The sequence below is a fragment of the Lithobates pipiens genome, unplaced genomic scaffold (assembly GCF_037356315.1).
Source record: "Lithobates pipiens isolate NorthernLeopardFrog02 unplaced genomic scaffold, aLitPip1_a1.2 Scaffold_10, whole genome shotgun sequence".
Lineage (NCBI taxonomy): Eukaryota > Metazoa > Chordata > Amphibia > Anura > Ranidae > Lithobates > Lithobates pipiens.
The window spans coordinates 154269063-154290837 of record NW_027507686.1 but is presented as its reverse complement, the minus strand read 5'-3'; the positions used below and the strand labels follow the sequence as shown (position 1 = coordinate 154290837).

At 39.8% G+C, this 21775-nt stretch overlaps 1 protein-coding gene across 4 annotated transcripts in view; it reads left to right on the top strand.

Moving 5' to 3' along the window:
- Window positions 1-21775, top strand: part of TOX3 (TOX high mobility group box family member 3) — a 197784-nt gene that overhangs the window by 108893 nt on the left and 67116 nt on the right. For all 4 annotated transcript variants that reach the window (XM_077458467.1, XM_077458461.1, XM_077458458.1 and 1 more), the window contains one exon: window positions 15304-15369. In XM_077458467.1, the coding sequence (XP_077314593.1) occupies window positions 15304-15369 (66 nt within the window). The remainder of the gene's footprint in view (window positions 1-15303; window positions 15370-21775) is intronic.

Here is a 21775-nt window from a genome sequence, read left to right as displayed (position 1 = left end):
TTTTGTTCTAAACACGCAGATCAAGTGTACACTTTCTTCCAAATGTACTTTTGTGCTGACAGCTATTAGAAGTATGTGTACTAAAATAGCTGTTACTAATGCTAGGCTAAACATTTCTGAAAAAAAATAAATTTATCAATACAGTTGATAGTATAGGTGAAAGAAAAATGATTTGGCCTTACAACCATTAGGTACTTAAAATATTATACATGTGTTGGTATTGCGTTCACTTGAAATGGTTAGGAAGAACCCTACACACAAATACACTTACAAATAAAACAAAATGAATTTGGGAAAGAAACATTTTTGGTTTAATAAAAAGTGCCATCTAAATTTAAAGGGAAGACAGTGCTGGAATTGATGGTTTCTTCAGTCCTAACCATCTTTTGGTCTCATCTGAAGTTCAAAGGCTGATTTGTGCACAGGGTTTAGACAGATGTTAAGAAGCAGACCAGTAAAAAAAATACATAACATTTACATGCCCTAAAGCGTAGCTCCTGACTTTGGCTGTATTTAGCTGTTAAAAAAAATTGTTAAGGCTGGCGTTACTTAACCACTTGCCAACAAATCACATACCTGTTCGTCATTTCCTGCAGCTGCAGGCATCACACCAGTACAATTTTTTAGAGCTGACAGTCAGCTATCGTAAGCAGTGGGAGGGCACGCCTCCCTGCCTTCTGCTACTCTCCAGGCTCTTCGATCCCACTGGGAGGGAGACTCGAGCGGCAAGCCGACATGTCCACCGGCTAGCTGGAGATCCAAACAAAGCCGGAATCAGCTTTGATGCAGTTAAGGGGAGAGGTTTAGGGTCTTATAGACCCCAGATCCCTCCTTAAAGCGTACCTGTCACTGCCTATTACTGTCACAAGGGATGCTTACATATGATCAAAAAGTTTAAAAATTTTAATTTATGGTGAAAAAATTAAAGGTACAGTGTAATTTTTTTATTTAAAGTGCCCAATCCCTCTGTGTATGTGCACAGAAGCAATTGCATACGTAAGTTGCACCCACAAATGTAACCAATGCTTAAGCCACACATGCAAGGTATTGCCACAATTGTTGGAGGAAGAGCAATAATTCTAGCACAAGACCTCTTCTGTAACTCTAAACAGGTAACTGTTATTTTTTTTTTTAAAGCGTCGCCTATGGAAATTTTTAAGTACCGTAGTTTGTCTTCATTCTACGAGTGTGTGCAATCTTAAAGCATGACATGTTGGTTATCTATTTACTCAGCATAACAGCATCATCTTTCACAATATGCATATATTTTGGCTAACTTTACGGCTTTTTTTGTTTTGTTTTTTTAATTCATTAAATGTAACATTTACAAAAAATTGCATTTGAAAGACTGCTGCGCAAAGACAGTGTGATATAGAATATTACATTGACCGCTATTTTGTTCTCTAGGGTCTTAGGGTCTTTGCTAAATGTCAGAAAAAGGCCTGGTCTTTAAGTGGTTAAATAAAGAATAGGCTACCCGGTCAATTGAGGGTTTTGAAATTGACAATGTTCAACGATTTTACCTGCTTGAAAAATGTCTACCTTTGTAACTAAAGGTCTCTTTATAAATAAGCTTGAAATGAAAAAAATGTTTTGTAATAAATGGGCTACATTTCCAATATTTTAATATATGCTTATGTATGACAAGCTTATGTTAAATTGGCATGTATATATATTTTTTTTTTTACCAGTTTTCCAATGACCTTGGTTTAAGTCTTGATTACCAGATTGTGTCAGGATTAAGAAAATCTTTGTATAAATTACAATTTATTATGTGAAGTCATAGGATTTATTGTGTGTTTTTTTTTGTTATAATGCATCCTCTAGGTTTCTTTGAGCATTACAATGTATTGAAAACAAAGAAATCATTAGAAATGGAAATAAATCATTGGATACCCTAGAGCAGAGCCGCCTGTTATACACTGAAATTTCTAATACTAGCTCTCCGTTATTGTCACCTAGTCACTTCACATTCACTAGCTTAACATTTGTTTTTGTTTTTTTAGCTGAAATAACACAATCAAACATATAGACCAGAGGGAGAAACATATTGTTCCATTACAGAATAGTTTTGTTTCTTGTACGCATAAGAAAGATGCTTGGTTATGTTCAGAACATTGAGCTCTAGAGATATTTTGTTAAAGAGATCAATTTTCCTGCTGTTTGGATGTAATGCATCAGTTTATTTATAACCTAGTGGCTGGTGGACAATGAAATGTAATGTTTTTTTCAGCATATGCGGTATGCACTCATGAGAGGAATTTGTTTTGGAAATGAGAAACCAATGTGCAGCTACTGTGTTTTTTTTTTTTTCGTTTTTTTTTAACCACTTGCCTTCTGGACACTTACACCCCCTTCCTGCCCAAGCCATTTTTCAGCTTTCAGCACTGTCACAATTTGAATGACAATTGCGCGCTCATGCTACTGTACCCAAACACATTTTTTAGCATTTTCTTAACACAAATAGAGCTTTCTTTTGGTGGTATTTAATCACTGCTGGGTTTTATTTTTTACAAAAAAAGGACCAAAAATTTTGAAAGAAAGTTTACTTTTTTCTGTCTGTAAATTTTGTAACTAAGCAATCTTTTGCCTTCACTGATGTGCGCTGATGATGTGGCACTAATAGGCTGAACTGGTGGGCATTGATGAGGCCGCACTTATGGGCACTGATGAGGCGACACTTATGGAAACTGATTTGGTGGCACTGATGAGGAGGCACTAATATGCCGCAATAATAGGTGGCCCTGATGGGCACTGTTAGGTGGCACTGATGGGCCCTAATAGGCGGCACTGGTGGGCACTGATAGGTGGCAGGTATAGGCGGTACTGATGGGCATTGGGTGGCACTGGGCGACACTGATGGGCATTGATTGACAGCGGTGATGGGCATTGATGGGCAGCACTGACTGGCATCGCTAAGGGGGGCACTGATTGCCACTTATGGGCAGTGGTGAGCAGGGATTGCTGCCACTGGTTGGTACTGATAGCTGGCAATGGTGGGCACTGATTTGTGACACTATATTGCAATATTGTAATCAGGGCACTGATGATCAGTGCCCTGACTACATTCCTAGATGTCCCCTTGCGTGGAGATGCCACTGATCGGCTCTCCTCGCCACACACTCTGTTAATGTGAGGCGAGGAGAGCCATTTACCAGCTCTTCCCTGTTTACATGTGACCGCATAGTTAAAGAGGTGCTCTTTACAGAGATCAGAGTCATGCTGTGTCCTAGCAACGTAGCGCGGCCACCTCGCTGCGCTTCCAAGCGGCCGTTCTGGGAAGATGTAGTCCCGGAATGAGAGCTGCACCGCCCCGCCGTCATTTGATGGTGGACGGGCAGCAAGCAGTTAAAGTTTGACCCCAAAGTGGAACTTACACCTGGGGAAAAAAATGAAAAGTCAGCCACTACAAATACAGTAGCGGCTGTTTTTTAATTTATGGACACTTACCTGTCCAGGAAGCCTGCGATGTTGGCACCCTGGTCAATTTTCGGATCGGCTTTCGGGTGCTGTCACCACCATTTGTTGTAAGAGAAACCGGCAGTGAAGCCTAATCCATAAGTGGTTAAGTAGTTTATTAAAATTTCTAGTAGGTAGCTTATGGCAGAATAAACTCTGTATGTCTATATGTGTACAGTGTGTGAGGTAGGTCTGCCATATGTGCAAATATGCTGTGCATGCTTGCATAATCTGGCTAGAGCTGTGGGAGCCCATATACATTGGTTCTGCTTTAAAGGCTAAGTATTCAAGAAAATAGGGCCCATCGATAGGTAACAAAAGGTTCAGTGTTTAATTGTACTCCTCCACAGAAGCCTGTCTGAAAAATTCCACAGATAGCTTTGTCTTGTCCTGTCACTAGGATGCTCTAGGTATCATTCAAATTCCCTCACATATGCAGTGTGCTCTCTCTCATTGCAGAAAAGACTCTCTAGTTGCATATCCCCACAAGGATTCTCATACTAGTGTAGCCACTTTCTGTCTCATACCTTTGGCTACAACTAAATGGCCACTGAGCCTCCTTCTTTGAGGCAACTAAAGAGATTGTCATCCACAAAGAAAGATGCCTGGCAGAAATTATTTGTTCTCTGGGCATGTGAGGGAATTTTAACAAGGAAGCATGAGCTGTACATTTGATGTTGTTACCTGATGGGGCTTCTTGACTGCATAGGCTAATTACTTTAAAAAAAATGATTAAGTTTAATGATGATCTATGAATTTGACATCAAGGTAGGGTGGATATAACATTGGGGTTGATTTGCTAAAACTGGAGCGTGAAAACTCTGATGCAGCTATTCATAGAAACCAATCAGCATTTAGGTTGTTTGTCAAACTTAATTGAGCAAACTAAAGTTAGAAGTTGAGTGGCTACCATGCACAGCTAAAGTTAGACTTTGCACTCTGCAGTTTTAGTAAATCAATCCCATTGTCCTAAAACATGAGGTTAATTTTCAATGTTCTATGAAAATGTTAATTTGAGTCCAAGAAAGCTCTAAAGCTACAGAAAAAGCTTAATAATAAGATGTGAACGGAAAAAAATAATGAATGGCTACATCAGAGCTTTTCCAATGACCATACAATGAGGTTTTATCTCTACTAATAAAAAGCTGTCAGTTACATATGACTGGTTTAAAAAAAAAAAAAAAAAAATTCTTATGTGGTTGAGATTTTAGTGCAGAATATGTTTAATAGATAGGTTTGAGTGTTTGTAGTATATTACAAATAGCTGCTACAGAGAAACTCTACAACCCTGTATATGTAATCCTTCCCTCTTTATTAAATCTAAGCCTAGTACAACAGGCCACAAATCTTTAAGATTGCTATGCCATTATTGACTTTTATGTCCATAAACACTAGCTGGTGATTTGAGAAGGGCCTATTTTTCTGCATTCCACTTCTGATACACCTACCTAATACTGGAGGGTATGTGGGCCAGTGTCAACATCGCTTTTATGCTACTGAGATACTAGTCCATCAGTTAGGATTAAATATAGCACTTAATACAAATAAGTATTAGGTATAATTTATTTATTAAATAATATTAAATGTGTAATTTTGTTTTCTTTTAAACACTTTTTTTGAAAAACATTCTGGTATATTTTTAGTACCTAATACCGAAATACTAATGTGCAGTTGTATATTACGCTTATTAATGCTGTGTAGTCTCAATAATAACAATGCACACAAATCAGCAGCTCTCCTTGGCTATCTTTCATCACAGTATAGTAAGTACAGTACAGTTGAGAGCAATGTTTACATTGATCTTGGCATTATTAGGCAAATACCTATTTTTCTGCTGGCTAACACTAACTCAAATGATTTAACATTTGTACAGGCTCAAAAGATTTAATTGTACAAATTATAACTGTATAATTCAGTGTTGCTAATAAGCATTTCATCAATGTGTATATGGAAAGCAATTAAATTCTTAGTTCTAGCTACTGTGCTTTAACAGTTATACACTGTATGAAAAAAGGTTTTGCATGCATAGAAGAAGGTAATTAAAACAGACCTGCTTGCAAAAAATTTGATATTTGTTATTTTTATTAGTGGAGAACTTTTAGAAGTGGTGGATAAAGCCTCATGCACACGAGACGCAGTTAAACGCGCGTTCAGATGCAGTTGGACAGTTTTTTCAACTGCACCTGAACTCATTCAATGTTATCCTATGTGTCCATGCACACAGTCTCGTTTTTTTCCGTTTATATGCAGTTGCGTTTAATCTCGTTTTTCCAGAAGCAAAAAAATGCGTTCAGAAACAAAAATTTCTGCGTTTCAGACGCAAAACGCGGCAAAACGCGGTAAAACGCGGCAAAACGCCGCTACCGCGTTTAGCCGCGTTTGCGTTTATATGCGTTTTTAAAGGTGACCTTTTTTTTTACATTAAAAATCTCAAAAATGATTGCAAATGATGAAAAACCATTAGAAAAATATTTTAAACAATTGCAATTGCAAGTGGACAATCCACAACTTGTGGCAAGTGACGTGGCAAGTGGACAATCCACAACTTGTGGCAAGTGACATGGCAGGTGGCAAGTGATGTGGCAAGTGGACAATCCACAACTTGTGGCAAGTGACGTGGCAGGTGAAGTGGCAAGTGACGTGGAAAGTGGACAATAGACAACTTGTGGCAGGTGACGTGGCAAGTGACCTGGCAGGTGACGCGGCAAGTGACTTGGCAGGTGACGTGGCAAGTGGAAAATCAACAACTTGTGGCAGGTGACTGGCATGTGACGTGGCAAGTGGACAATAGACAACTTGTGGCAGGTGACGTGGCAAGTGACCTGGCAGGTGACGCGGCAAGTGACTTGGCAGGTGACGTGGCAAGTGGAAAATCAACAACTTGTGGCAGGTGACTGGCATGTGACGTGGCAAGTGGACAATCCATAACTTGTGGCAGGTGACGTGGCAAGTGACGTGGCAAGTGGACAATCCACTTGTGGCAGGGGACGTGGCAAGTGACATGGCAAGTGGACAATCCACTTGTGGAAGGTGATGTGGCAAGTGACGTGGCGAGTGGACAATCCACAACTTGTGTCAGGTGACGTGGCAAGTGGACAATCCACAACTTGTGGCAGGTGATGGGGCAAGTGATGTGGCAAGTGGACAATCCACTTGTGGCAGGGGATGTGGCAAGTGACGTGGCGAGTGGACAATCCACAACTTGTGTCAGGTGACGTGGCAAGTGGACAATCCACAACTTGTGGCAGGTGATGTGGCAAGTGATGTGGCAAGTGGACAATCCACTTGTGGCAGGTGACGTGGCAGGGGATGTGGCAAGGGATGTGGCAAGTGGACAATCCACAACTTGTGGCAGGTGATGTGGCTGGTGACGTGGCAAGTGGACAATCCACATCTTGTGGCAGGTGACGTGGCAGGTGACGTGGAAAGTGGTGTGGCAAGTGGACAATCCACAACTTGTGGCAGGTGATGTGGCTGGTGACGTGGTAAGTGGACAATCCACAACTTGTGGCAGATGGCATGCCAGGTGACGTGGAAAGTGGACAATCCACATCTTGTGGCAAGTGACGTGGCAGGTGATGTGGCAAGTGACGTGGCAAGTGGACAATCCACAACTTGTGGCAGGTGATGTGGCAAGTGACGTGGCAGCTGACGTGGCAAGTGGACAATCCAAAACTTGTGGCAGGTGACGTGGCAAGTGACGTGGCAGGTGACGTGGCAAGTGATGTGGCAAGTGGACAATCCACAGCTTGTGGCAAGTGACGTGGCAAGTGGACAATCCACAACTTGTGGCAGGTGACGTGGCAGGTGAAGTGGCAAGTGACGCGGCAAGTAGACAATCCACAACTTGTGGCAGGTGATGTGGCAAGTGACGTGGCAGGTGATGTGGCAAGTCACGTGGCAAGTGGACAATCCACAACTTGTGGCAGGTGATGTGGCTGGTGACGTGTCAAGTGGACAATCCACAGCTTGTGGCAGGTGGCATGGCAGATGACGTGGAAAGTGGACAATCCACATCTCGTGGCAAGTGACGTGGCAGCTGACGTGGCAAGTGACGTGGCAAGTGGACAATCCAAAACTTGTGGCAGGTGACGTGGCAGGTGACGTGGCAAGTGACGTGGCAGGTGACGTGGCAAGTGATGTGGCAAGTGGACAATCCACAGCTTGTGGCAAGTGACGTGGCAAGTGGACAATCCACAACTTGTGGCAGGTGACGTGGCAGGTGACGTGGCAAGTGAACAATCCACAACTTGTGGCAGGTGACGTGGCAAGTGACGTGGCAGGTGATGTGGCTGGTGACGTGGCAAGTGGACAATCCACAGCTTGTGGCAGGTGGCATGGCAGATGACGTGGAAAGTGGACAATCCACATCTCGTGGCAAGTGACATGGCAGTTGATGTGGCAAGTGACGTGGCAAGTGGACAATCCACAATTTGTGGCAGGTGACGTGGCAGGTGATGTGGCAAGTGGACAATCCCCAACTTGTGGCAAGTGACGTGGCAAGTGGACAATCCACAACTTGTGGCAGGTGCCGTGGCAAGTGACACGGCAAATGCAAGTGTACAACTGCTCTCTATGCTGCTGCTGCTCACTCTGATCAAAATAGCAGAAATAGTTAAAAAAAATGCTTTGAGAGCTTGGGGAGGGTCTACATGATGTTATCTTTATAAACGCGTCTAAACGCAAACGCGTCTAAACGCGTCTAAACGCGTCTAAACGCGACATGCAAACGCGGCAAAACGCGCGTTTCTAAACGCGCGTTTCAGCTTTTTTTTAACAGAGGTTTCATCTGCGTCTCGTGTGCATGAGGCCTTAGTGTATATTCCAGCAAAACAATTTTTTAAAGGAATACAATGTTGCAATTTTTATGTGATTTTTTTCTATACTTCTTATTTTCTATGTTTAAGCTGGTACTTATTAATGGAATTTCAGTTCTTTTTGCTGATGTGTAATTGGGACTGCAAAATCTATTTTCTTTATAGAGTTCAGTTATAGGGGAACAAAATGTTGCACCTGTATTCATCTCTGAAATTTTTATTTATTTTTTCTTCTGCCCATCTTGGATAGGTGTAATCTCTTATTTTATTGAGAGTACAGGAGTGGTGATGTTTAATTGCTGTTTTGTTCATTTTTTTTTTCACCAAATTATTTGCAAAATGTTATACTATTCTATACCAAATTGTTACTATCCTTTTTTTTTTTCATCAGGAATTTTGACTTGTAGATCTATGGCTGTAGGGCACTATTGTCATCTCAATGGCTTCCATTAAATTAAATAATTAACCAAATGGAGGGGGTATGCTCAAAAGTATTCAGCCATTGAAGGATTATTATAGCTAGATGATCTCGATGATGACGTCCTACAATTTTAAGCCGCTGGCTTAAAAAGTCTCTTTTTTTTTGTTTAAACTTTACTGCCCACACAGGATGTTTTACACGCAACACCTTTTTCTTTCACTGGCCTTGAGAAAAGCTTAGTGCCCAGTAGCACTGGGTTGGTCTCCTGAGAGGGAAAGCTATATTGTAGGACAACAGAATAAAGCACTTGCCTACTTCTGCAGGAAATCTGGTCTAGCATTGACATGGGGAGGTAACCCAGCTGGCACTGCTTCTGTAAAGCTACCTGGCCTCCTGATTGCTTTCTTTCTCCTCACCTATCCCTACTACCCCTCACTTTAAAGAAAATATTACCCTGCATACTAGATCCTTACTATTTTGAGTCAGACCAGATCTTGTCAATCACCTTGTATTGTTTGCAACCTCTATGTTAGAATTGTACCATAACTAAGTGTTACATAGTAGGTGAGGTTGAAAAAAGACACAAGTCCAACCTATGTGTGTGATTATATGTCAGTATTACATTGTATATTCCTGTATGTTGCGGTCGTTCGGGTGTTTATCTAATAGTTTCTTGAAACTATCAATGCCCCCCACTGAGACCTCCACCTGTGGAAGGACATTCCACATCCTTGGCACTCTTACAGTAAAGAACCCTCTATGTAGTTTAATGTTAAACCTCCTTTCTTCTAATTTTAATGAGTGGAAATGAGTCTTGTTAAACTCCCTTCTGCAAAAAAGTTTTATCCTTATTGTGAGGTCACCAGTATGGTATTTGTATATTGAAATCATATCCCATCTCAAGCGTCTCTTCTCCAGAGAGAATAAGTTCAGTGCTCACAACCTTTCCTCATAACTAATATCCTCCAGACCCTTTATTAGCTTTGTTACACGTTTTTGTACTCACTCCATTTGCAGTACATCCTTCCTGAGGACTAGTGCGCAGAACTGGACAGCATGCTCTAGGTGCGTCCGGACCAGAGTCTTGTAGAGCTGGAGAATTATCATTTTATCTCTGGAGTTTATCCCCTTTTTAATGCATGCCAATATTCTGTTTGCTTTATTAGCAGCAGCTTGGATGCATGCCATTGCTGAGCCTATCATCTACTAGGACCCCCAGGTCCTTTTCCATTCTAGATTCCCCCAGAGGTTCTCCCCCAGTGCATAGAATGCATTCATATTTACCACCCAAATGCATTATTTTACATTTTTCTACATTGAACCTCATTTGCCCTCAATTACCTAATTACCCACACCATTAATTTGTTCAGATCTTTTTGCAAGGTTTCCACATCCTGCAGAGAAGTTAGTGCCCTGCTTAGCTTAGTATCATCTGCAAATACAGAGATTGAACTGTTTACCCCTTCAGGTCGTTTATGAACAAATTAAATAGGGTTGGTCCCAGCACAGAACTCTGGGGGACCACTACCCACCCCTGACCATTCCAAGTACTCCCTATTTATCACCAGCCTCTGAACTTGCCCTTGTAGCCAGTTTTGAATCCATGTACTCACCCTATGTTCCATGCCAACAGACCCTATTTTGTACAGTAAACGTTTATGGGAAACTGTGTCTAATGCTTTTGCAAAATCCAGATACACCACGTCTATGGGCCTTCCTTTAGATGGCAACTCACCTCCTCATAGAAGGTTAATAGATTGGTTTGGCAAGAACTATTCTTTATGAATCCATGCTGATTACTGCTAATGATACTGTTCCCATTACTAAAATCTTGTATATAGTCCTTTATAATCCTCTCCAAGAGTTTACATACTATTGATGTTAGGCTAACTGGTCTGTAATTCCCAGGGATGTATTTTGGGCTCTTTTGAAATATTGGTGCTACATTGGCCTTTCTACAATTGGCTGGTACCATTCCAGTCAGTAGACTATCAGTAAAAATTAGCAACAATGGTCTGGCAATTACTTGACTGAGTTCACTAAGTACCCTCGGGTGCAAGCCATCTGATCCCGGTGATTTATTAATGTTAAGTTTCCCAAGTTTAATTTTAATTCTGTACTCTGTTAACAATGGAGGTGCTTCCTGTGATGTGTTATGAGGATAAACACTGCAGTTTTGGTTACTGAAGCCCCCAATTCCCTCATGAAGCCTGAAGAGAAGAATAAATTCAATACCTTCGCCATCTCCCAATCCTTTTTAACCAGATGTCCTTCCACATTCTTTATGGGGCCAATATGGTCTGTCCTCCCTTTTCTACTGTTTATATACTTAAAGAATTTCTTGGAATTTTTTTTTGCTCTCCTCCGCTATTTATCTTTTATGTTCTATCTTAGCCGCCCTTATTGCACCCTTACATTTCTTGTTGCATTCTTTATAAAGTCTGAATGCTGATGATGATCCCTCAACCCTGTATTTTTTGAAGGCCTTCTCCTTTGCTTTTATATGCATTTTTACATTGGAGTTAAGCCATTCAGGACTTTGGTTTGCTCTTTTAAATGTATTACCCAATAGGATGCATTGGCTAATGCCCTTATTTAATATGCTCTTAAAATAAACCCATCTCTTCTCCATGTTCTTTGTTCCTAAGATTTTATCCCAATTTATGCCTTCTAGCAAGGTTCATAGTTTAGGGAAGTTGGCGCTTTTGAAATTCAGTGTCTTTGTATTCCACTAATGTTTCCTATTTTGATTTATACTGAAGCCAATTGACCTGTGATCGTTGTTACCTAAATTGCTCCATATTTCCACATCCGTGATCAGGTCTGTATTGTTGGTAATTAGTAGATCCAGTAACGCTTTTTTTCTAGTTGGTGCGTTTACCGTCTGACCCATAAAATTGTCCTGCAAGACATTTAGGAACTCACGAGCCTTAAATGAATGCACGGTTCCCTTTGCCCAGTCTGTCTGGATAGTTAAAACCCCCCATTATGATAACACTTCCCATGCTTGCTGCTAATCCAAATTGTGATAGGAGATCTGTCTCCCCCTCCTCCCTCTGGTTAGGGGGCCTATAACATACTCCCAGTATTATTTTCCCGTTAGCTTCATCCCTTTGGACCTCTACCCATAAGGATTCCTCCTCCCTAGCTCCCTTGGCAATGTCATCTCTCACATTAACTTGTAGATTATTCTTGATATATAGGCATACCCCTTCCCCTTTTTTACCCTCTCTATCCTTGCGATAAAGGGTATACAATTGAATATTTGCCAGCCAATCATAAGAGCCGTTTAACCAGGTCTCTGAAATTCCCCAAAAATCCAAATCCTCCTCGTACAACAGTATCTCTAGTTCACCCATCTTGTCCACCAGACTCCTGGCATTGGTGAACATGCCACGTAGTTTAGACCAGTCGTATATTATCCTCTTATTGGGTGTTCTGAGATTGCAATTAAGTGTTTCAATAAAGATCATATTAAAAAACAAAAAAACAAAAAAGCTAACTGGCCTAGTGTAATTTCATTAAAACAACTGATTATACTCTGTTAAACTTCATTTCACAGGGTTTTTCCTTTTTCTTTCTTTTTCATACAATGCATTTAGATCTTGGTTTTCCTTCTTTATAATTTGATGACAACATGACAAGCTTTACATTATAAATTGTGTCTGAAAAAAAATATTTACATATTCTAAATAGGTGTCATGTGTGCCTCCAGGTTAATATGCCTGGCCTGGACCAGCCACAATATTATTCTTAAGTAAAACAGAGTCCCTGCTAGTAGGCAGTGAAATATACTGCATACATATGTCCCCAGCTGATCACACTGTTCCTAAATTATAAGCTATTAATTTTAGGCTAATAAAGATGCAGGAGATATGTCACAGTCCTTCAGGTGGATGCTTTTCAAATTAGACGGACCATTGAAACCACCTGCTAGTCTTAATGCTGAGGGCCTTGTGTCCCTCTTCGGTACACTGCAGTGTTAACATTGTTACCAATTTTCCTAATTTCTCCAGGGAAAATACTAATTAATGGATACAGTTCGCAGCTGATTAGCAGTAGTTTCTTCAGTAATTACATTCGCATGCTAACTGTTCAGAAGAGGATTCCTAACCCAGTTTTTATTTCATTGAAAGACTTATTTGTCTTTTGAATTATTTTGGTCCTTGAGATAATAGTTTTTTTTTTTAAGCCAGTGGAACTTTTTGTAGATGTTAATAAATGAAAACCTAAAGTTGTGTTTATTGGTTGTTTATGTTTGTACAGAAAACTCATGAATTTTCAAGGGTTAATACTACTAATAGAGGAGTGTTTGTGCGTGCATGAGTATTTGTATTTTGCTGGTGATAATTTTAGAACAATCTGGAACTTAGAATTTTAATGGATAAGTTCACCTTTGGAACATATTACATGTTCCACTCTTATTTGGGATGTAACATGTTACAGCTTCTGGCCCCTCTCTACCCAACCCCCCCCCCCCCCTTTGACAGCAGGTGAGGCTGTGTGGGGCTCCTCCCACACAGCCTTATCATTCATGAGCAAATTCCTGCAAATGAACTACAAGTACCATCTGCCATTGTAGTTTCAATAAGCTGTGGGGCGCCGATGAGCTCTCTCATAGACCACTGACATAACATGTCCATAACATGTACATGTCCATGTTCCAACAGTAAGCCCATACAGAGGTGTGATAAAGGTCATGTCTACAGGAGCCCACAATGCTTTTCAGGCTCCTGCAGGAGAAAAAAAAATAAATGCATTTATTATCTTTTCTGTAAAAGTGAACTTGGCCTTTACATTTTTAATTGGAACATATGGAGCAATTTTAACATGTAGTTTTTGCTGTTTTTTTTTTTTTTTCTTCTAATACAACATATATTGTGCTTCTAAATTGTAGGTGTTTTTTATTCTTCTAAGAAAAAAATATATATATCAGGACCACCATTAGGGATGTATAGTCAGTTCTCCTATAGAAGATCCAGGTGGAAAATCTGTTGAATTGAGGCCTAACCCAGGAATGACTGCTTAGTTTTGAAACTGTGAACACCATATAATCAGTGCAAGCACACAGAAGCTTGATGAGGATAGAATCAGTAAGGCCCCTTTCACACTGGGGCGGGATGTGCGTCGGCGGTAAAACGCTGCTATTTTTAGTGGTGCTTTACCACCATATTTGCGGCACTATTCGGCCGCTAGCAGAGCGGTTTTACCCCTGCTAACGGGCAAGAACGGGTTAAAAACCACCGCAAAGCACCTCTGCAGAGGCACTTTGCCAGCAGTATAGCCGCAGTGACCAATTGATTTCAAATGGCAGGAGCGGTGGAGGAGCGCTATACACACCTCTCCTTCACCGCTCCAAAGATGCTGCTAGCAGGACTTTTTTTACCATCCTGCTAATGCACTGCTCCTGTATGAAAGCCCTCGGGGCTTTCACACTGGAGACAGAGCAGCGGCTGTTTCAGGTCAGTTTTGCAGGCACTATTTGTAGCACAATAGCGCCTGCAAAACGACCCGGTGTGAAAGGGGTCTAACCATAGTAAGAGAAAGCAGTATAGGTACCCTTTCTAGAAATATGCTGTTTGTCTATTCTTTGATACTCAAAGAGTTCAGCACTAGGACTCCAGCACAAAAGAAAGACAGATCCTACAAACATGTTTCAACTCAACAAAGGCTGGCCATACAGGCTCATATTTTTTTTTTGGTTCAAATTGCAGGCTCCATCCATCTTCTACAGCACAAATGGACAAATCTCCCACTGTGCCTATTTTATTTTGACAGTGCAAGTGGCTGTCAGCATACACGAATAGCATCTAAATGGATGCTGACCTTGTTGGGCAAAAGTTTTCCCTCCAGGTCCTTTGGTTTTTCAAGAGTGTTGTACAAGAAGGGGCCAACATGGCCACCCACATTGTTGGTTGGTTCTTCAGGAATTGGCAGAAATACACATTGTATAGCCAACTTAAAGCTGACTCAAACATATAACCCTCTCCTTAAATGTATCTCCCACCCTCCAGTGTAACATCTGACCTAGACATGTGGCCCTCATCCTATTCCTAAAACTTAATATATCCCTTAAATGTAACCCTGAATCTGCTTCCTATAACTTAACCTTCCACTTACAGAAACTCTGATTTCTCACTACACGTCCCAGAGGCACAAGAAGAAGCAAAAGGAAATTTCTCTAAACCAGCAGTCATCAGAACAGTTGCCCCATGTTTGATGAACCCCCCATTCTATATATTTATTTTTAACATAGAATGTACCAAAGTCATTCTAGTAAGTCCAGGTACATTTGTATGAACAAACAACATGCTTCTGTGATCGAACACCATGAATCTGTTTTTCTGAGCCACTGTATTTTATGCATAAAATCGTTTTGTTGGAGTGGAACACAGTAATTAAATTTCTAATGCTTGGTGACTTGCTGCCTGTATGCTTTCAGATTTCTGCTTTTCTGAGAAACAACATTTATCTTCCTCTGATATGATGGATGAATAGAAATGTTTGTTATTGCTTGTTTGGATCATTATAAGCTGAAATATATCAAACTCAAGATTTGCTAAGCAAAACAATCTTCTCTCTTTTTTCCCCTCTATTCTTTTTTAGTTTGGAAATAATAACAACTACATGAATATGGCAGAAGCCAATAATGCATTTCTCGCTGCAAATGAGGTAGGTGTACTTTTATCTCTTCTCATATACATCTGTTTGCTTAGATAATTTAGCAGACAGGGGATAAATAAGATTGAAACTCTGCATCTGAATGTGTTTCATGGAGCACAAAATAAAGACTTTAATGAGAAAGAAAATAGCCTGACAGTACTACATTACCACTCAATTTAGCTGTCCATAAGGCAGATACTCCTGCAGCATGGCAATGTGGTAGGCACTTGCCTAATGGGAAATCAAGCACTTTGTGAACAAGGCGACTTTGCTGACAGAAACACATGGATTTTTGAAATTCTTCTGGAATTACAGTTACGTTTAGTAGACAAATATCACAGTCTGTATTAAACCATTGCAGCTAGTCAGATTGTTTTGCCATTTTTTAGAACTATACTAAAAACTGAAATGTGTGTGCTTTGTTCATCCTCATGGGGCTAAATGTATTATTAAATAGCCATCAGCTTTAATATCCATATATTTATGTATGTTCTATTTTGACCACCTAAAATAAAAATGCTTTGACAATGAAAAAAACAGCCCTAAGATATACTGCTTTTCAGTCTACCTTACCACAATATCTCTTGCTCTCTGAAATTCCAACCAGCCCACCTCAGTACAGGAAATTGGTATTCATACTTATTTGAGCTACCAAATGAGCTATAAACCTTAGAAGGAAACTATTTAATATCCCCATAGATCAAATAATGCACATTTTTAATCCATTATGGAAAAAATTGTGAGTCTTTTTAGAGACTATGACTTCAACATTTTTTTCTTATACAAAAAATGTATATTTGTATTACTTGGATGCTTGAAGTTCTTATATGATTTGTTCTATTTTTTCATATGTTTGAGTATCACCATGGTTTATACATTTCCTCTAAGACACATTGCCCTTCCATGCACTGCCTGAATCTTTGTCTACATTTCAATAACATTCCAGTAAAAGAAAAATAAAGGAACCAATAAATTAAGATACAATTCAAAATCATATTTTCTTCATTTAACCTGCACAAGACAGCACACACAATAAGATTGTCTCTGCATATTAATTTGATACAGGAAGTAGAGCATTGAGTTTTGGAGAGTCAGTGTGTGCCATTCTATTTTTTGGAAATCTTGTAGGACGGAAATGGGGATCAAGGGATCATGTTATACAGGGGGATTGCAAAATGGCTTAATGTCCTATATGGAAAGTGACTGGGAGAATCTTTTATGTAGCAATGTTTTCATATAGATTCAGACTAGTAGATGTCTGTCTCACTGCTTTGGGGCATTCCAGCACCCAGTAGAAATACACCATATTGTCATTTTCAGTAGGCAGTTTGTCCACTAGAACAGTTTTTTAGAGACAATTGCAAAATAACCTACACTACACTTCTTCTATTCTCCATGTAAATGCATTTAGGAAAGGAATTTTTCCAGCTACTCTTTTGTCATGCAGATCTATTGACACAAAAGGGAAATGGGTTGCTTTTATCATCACAGCAGATGTGTGGCCTCCATGAGGCATTGAGTTTAATAGTTTAGTCAATACTACGGCCTTATCATTTTACTTGGATGTGGGCTTTGTAAGGCTTCTGTTAACAAGCAGGCTAGTAGGTTGAAGGCAAGCTAGAATGGCTTTGACAATTGCTAACTAAAGTAGTGGCATGAAGGTTTCTGATTAGATAGTGTTTTGCCTACATTGTAACAACTTTGCACATGGTAAGATTAACTGTCGTTATACAACATGGTTATTCTGTTTATTAAAATGGTATCTAGGACACATACTTGTCAATTTCTTCCTGTAGATAACCACAAAAATATTAAAAACTTACTGTCATTCTACTCCCCGATAGACCAAGGTGGTCTCAAAAAGGTTACATCCGGTGATTCATTTTGCCATTATGATTTGGGCTATGTGTGGCTGTAAGTTATGTTCATGCCATTATAGTTTGTGGGCTCTTTAATGATGCAAGCTATCCCACACATTCGCTTTTATGTCTTTTTTGACTTTTTAACTTGATATAGCATTTTCAACACTTTGGAGTTTATTTATAAAAAAATTAAAAAAATAAAATGTTGGATGAATGTGAAAGCAATTTGTGTGGCCAAATTTTGCTTAATACAGTGATTTCTTTCGATTGTCAGCGCCATCTAGTGGCATAGCATGATATGTTTTTTTTCTGATTTAGGCATTTAAAGAAAAATACCACATTATGGCCACTAGATGGAGCTAACAATCAGAGTAAATTGCTGGATATTGGCAGAACTTGTCAAGGATGGGTGAATGCTCAATTTTTAAATTTTTTATTTATTTATTTTTTAGCGTGTTCAGCATTGGAAGTATGTTCAAAGCCTTGCATTAGAAAAAGGCACACAGATAAAAAAACAAAAACAAATATTGTGTAAAAGTACTGGGGAATTGTGCAGAATTGCTAACATATGTAATACACAAGCACTGAATTTTTTAACCCTGTCAGAAATCCCAATAACTCTGATATGTATACCATTAATAAAACTGCAGGTCAAATAAGTCTGTCTGCGATTCTGTTAAGAATATAAATATCCGTCTAAAGTACAGATTTTTATTGAAATTGTGTGCGTGTGTGTGTGTGTGTGTGTGTGTGCGTGTGTGTGTACGTGTGTCTGTGTGTAAGGGAACAACCCTGTCCTCAGGGCCCACTAACAGGCCAGGTTTGCAAGATAACTGAAATACATCACAGGTGATATCATTTGCTGCTTAATGATTGCAGTATTCTAGACTGCATCTCCCCAAGGTAATACATAAAACCTGGCTTGTTAGTGGACCCTGAGGACAGGGTTGATGACCACTGCCTTAAGACATCAGTATACCAAGACATTTTGGACAATTTCATGCTCCCAACTTTGTGGGAACAGTTTTGGGGGTGGCCCCTTCCTGTTCTGACATGACTGCACACCAGTGCACATAGCAAGGATCAAAAAGACATGAATGAGCGAGTTTGGGGTGGAATAACTTGACTGTCTTGACCTCAACCTGATAGAAAACCTTTGGGATGAATTAGAGTGGAGACTGCGAGCCAGGCCTTTCTCATCCATATCAGTGCCTGACCTCACAAATGCACTTCTGGAAGAATAGTCAAACATTCCCATAGACACACTTCTAAACCTTGTGGACAGCCTTCCCAGAAAAGTTAAAGCTGTTATAGCTGCAAAGGGTGAGTCAACTCAATGTTGAACCCTACGGGCTAAGACTTGAATGCCATTAAAGTTCATGTGTGTGTAGGGGCAGGCGTCGCAATACTTTTGGTAATATAGTGTGTTTGTGTCTCTCACAAATAAAGTAAAGGCACCCATAACATTAATACATGGTGAGCATTAGAATGGACTGGAAGAGCATAAACATGAGAAATCAGCTAGAGTTTCTGGAGCTTAAAAATGTAAAAGGCCAATATATAGACTGTATATATTGTATGTAATTTATTTTTGGGAGGACTTGGGACTGTTTTCTTTTGGCTAATGTTGTGCACTTGGCTTGCATGGTGTGTGTATATTTTATATATGTATTCATAACAAAGCATATACTGTATATGAATGGTGTGTGTGTGTATATAATATGCTGGCTCATATTTCATGTCAGAGGTTTAGACTTCCCTAGAATTATATGTTTTAACGTTGTTGCTTATTTTTAAAAAAAGCCCACTGTTTTGAGCATATTTAAACGTGGCCCAGCTGACTCATGGCCAGGTGAAGCTGCCACCTTTTATTAGAGCTGCCATTGTGAAAAAGGAAACATATACACGTTTTTACACCTTTTTAATATGGCTGAAAAATGAGCAGTGGCTCCGTTATCATCATACTGCAGCAGAACAGAAGCTTTATGAAACCTGTATTGACGAGACAGTCATTGCTGACCTTTTAAAAATGGAGCAAGAAGCCAGGTCAGAAAAGTCAGAGTAAAGCCTTTTAATCAGTACATGAGTTCCTAACCAATAATTTAATTTAGTAAGTACTAAAACCTTTGAATCATTTGAATGGCCAGGAAACTAGTATTTTGAAGTTACGGACAACCTTCATATTTCTTCAGTACAAGATGCCATTTTTTTCTGTGTAGGTTTTTCTTAATAAGCAATGATCCAGTTGCCATCTGAATAAATATACATGAAATTTCAAGCCCTTGGGCAAGGTTCCCCAATAAGTGAATAAAATTATTCAAGCCTTTGCTTATGCCTCGTGGGTTAAAGAAAACCCATCATGAGAAAAATGTGGAGGCTTTTAAGCTCTCATTATGAAAAAGGCTAATTTTGTTGGCCCTTATGCTTCAATACTTTTAATTCAACAATGATCTTGAAAAAGTATTCAGATGATGCCTTATGATTGTACTCTGACTTTTCTGCTCTACATATTTGGTCAGGGCCAGTGATTTAGGAAGTATTGGCAGTAGCCAAACCATCTTATTAGCTAGACAGCTAGCATTTTCAGGAAAAGGTCAACACAAACAGCCCCCAGTATTCTCTAATGACTGGTTAGCTTTAAGGTTAACCTTGTACCTAATTATCAAAGCCATCATACCCCATGCTGAAATACCAAATTAAAGTTAAAAAGTAGGTGGGGTAAAAAAGTTAAATACACTTATCTGCTGGTTTCCAAGCACATCACTTAGGCAAGGGCAACATCATCCTCCTACTGGGGAGATTCTGGGAAATATTGATTAGCCCAAATTTTGCTTAGAAAATTATGCTGTAGCGTCTCCTCGTGATAGTTGAGGTTTTCAGCATTCTCCAGGATTTCTTTGACAGGATGGTAAAATCACCCTCTGCCCTAGAGGTAATCACATTATCTTAACTTTCTGCTATAGATGTTCAATTGCATTAATTATGGCATTGCAACAAGAGGAGAGAGGAGTGCATTAAGAAGCAGACCTCAGTCAAGTATAAAATCTGAGGCTGGTGGTATAGCTATTAACTTTGTTCTCTGTTCAAGCATTTGGGTACATTATATTTGTGTAGAGTCTTGTCTCAAGCTAATGCTCTTCAGCATGCTGGGCTTTAAAAACATAAAGCTCATAGGTGTTTCACTATAATATAGCATAAAATATAACTTTTAAGGCTTTATTTATTTTTATTTTTATTTTTTTACATGCTTCTTGTCTAGAGTATACTATATCCTTTCCTAATGTTATAGGCAAAGAGATTATTATAGTAAGAACTTTGGTAGAGTGGTTGCAGAAAACAAATTACCAATAACGTTTTTATCTTCACACCTACAGATTGTATTATATTTTAGGCTACTTTCACATACCTGCTGTTAAAGGGGTTGTAAAGGTATTTTTTTTTTTAATAACAAACCTGACTATACTCTCCTACTCGTGCATGCTTACACCTGCATCCCTCTGCTGCGTCCATTGTCACAGACAGTGGGACTCAACCCGGCCCCCTGCTCCCTCGTCACTGGCTTTGATTGACAGCACTGGGAGCCAATGGCTCCTTATGCCCCAGCAAGACCCAGAAATGAGGGGATAAAAAATCTACAGACGTGCACGGTGCTGGATTGAATGAGATCTCGGGTGAGTAAAGGGGGGCTGAGGGGATGCATTAGGGTAAAAAATTTTTAGACTTTACAACCACTTTAAAATTGTGTCAAATAGACCTGCAGTTTTCAAAAAGTGATTGTAAAGTCAGAAGGTTTTTCATCTTAATGCATTCTAGACATTAAGATAAAAAGCCTTCTGTGTGCAGCAGCCCCTCTCACTCCCCTAATATTTACCAGAACCCCATCTCTGTCCAGCTATGTCCATGAGTATTTTGGCTGTCCGGGACTGTCCCTCCTGTTTGCTGGAGACACAGCAGCGGCACCATTGGCTCCTGCTGCTGTCACTCAAAAGCAGTTGGCCAATCACAAGAGAGAGGGAGCAGGCCGGAACAGCAGCTCCATTTCTGAATGGACACACTGCCCCCATAGCAACCTGCTGTGAGGGCATTCAACAGGAGGGAGGGGCCAGGAGCACAGAAGAGGGACCAGAGAAGAGGATTGAGGCTGCCCTATGCAAAACCACTGCATAGAGCAGGTAACTATAACATGTTTGTTATTTTTATATAAAAAAAAATACTTTACAGTCACTTAAAGCTCTAATAACAGAAACTAATACCTGAAATATTTCAACAAATACCTTGCTGACAATGACTGAATTCTCACTGAACAAGAGGGTGCCTTGCCCTGCATACCATAGACCATTTGTATTAAGATATAACTTTTATTCAAATTGTATAAAACGTATCTGAACAGCATGTGTATATACATGATATATGTACAGAAAGGGAGGGTTTTGTTTCTTTGGTGGTGGGAAATGGTGAGTGGTGCACACAATAGTAAGTTGGTCAGAGCAGAACAGGAGATATAAAAGAAAACAAGAAATAGAGAAGGGAGGGAGGAAATAACCCTCGCTGAT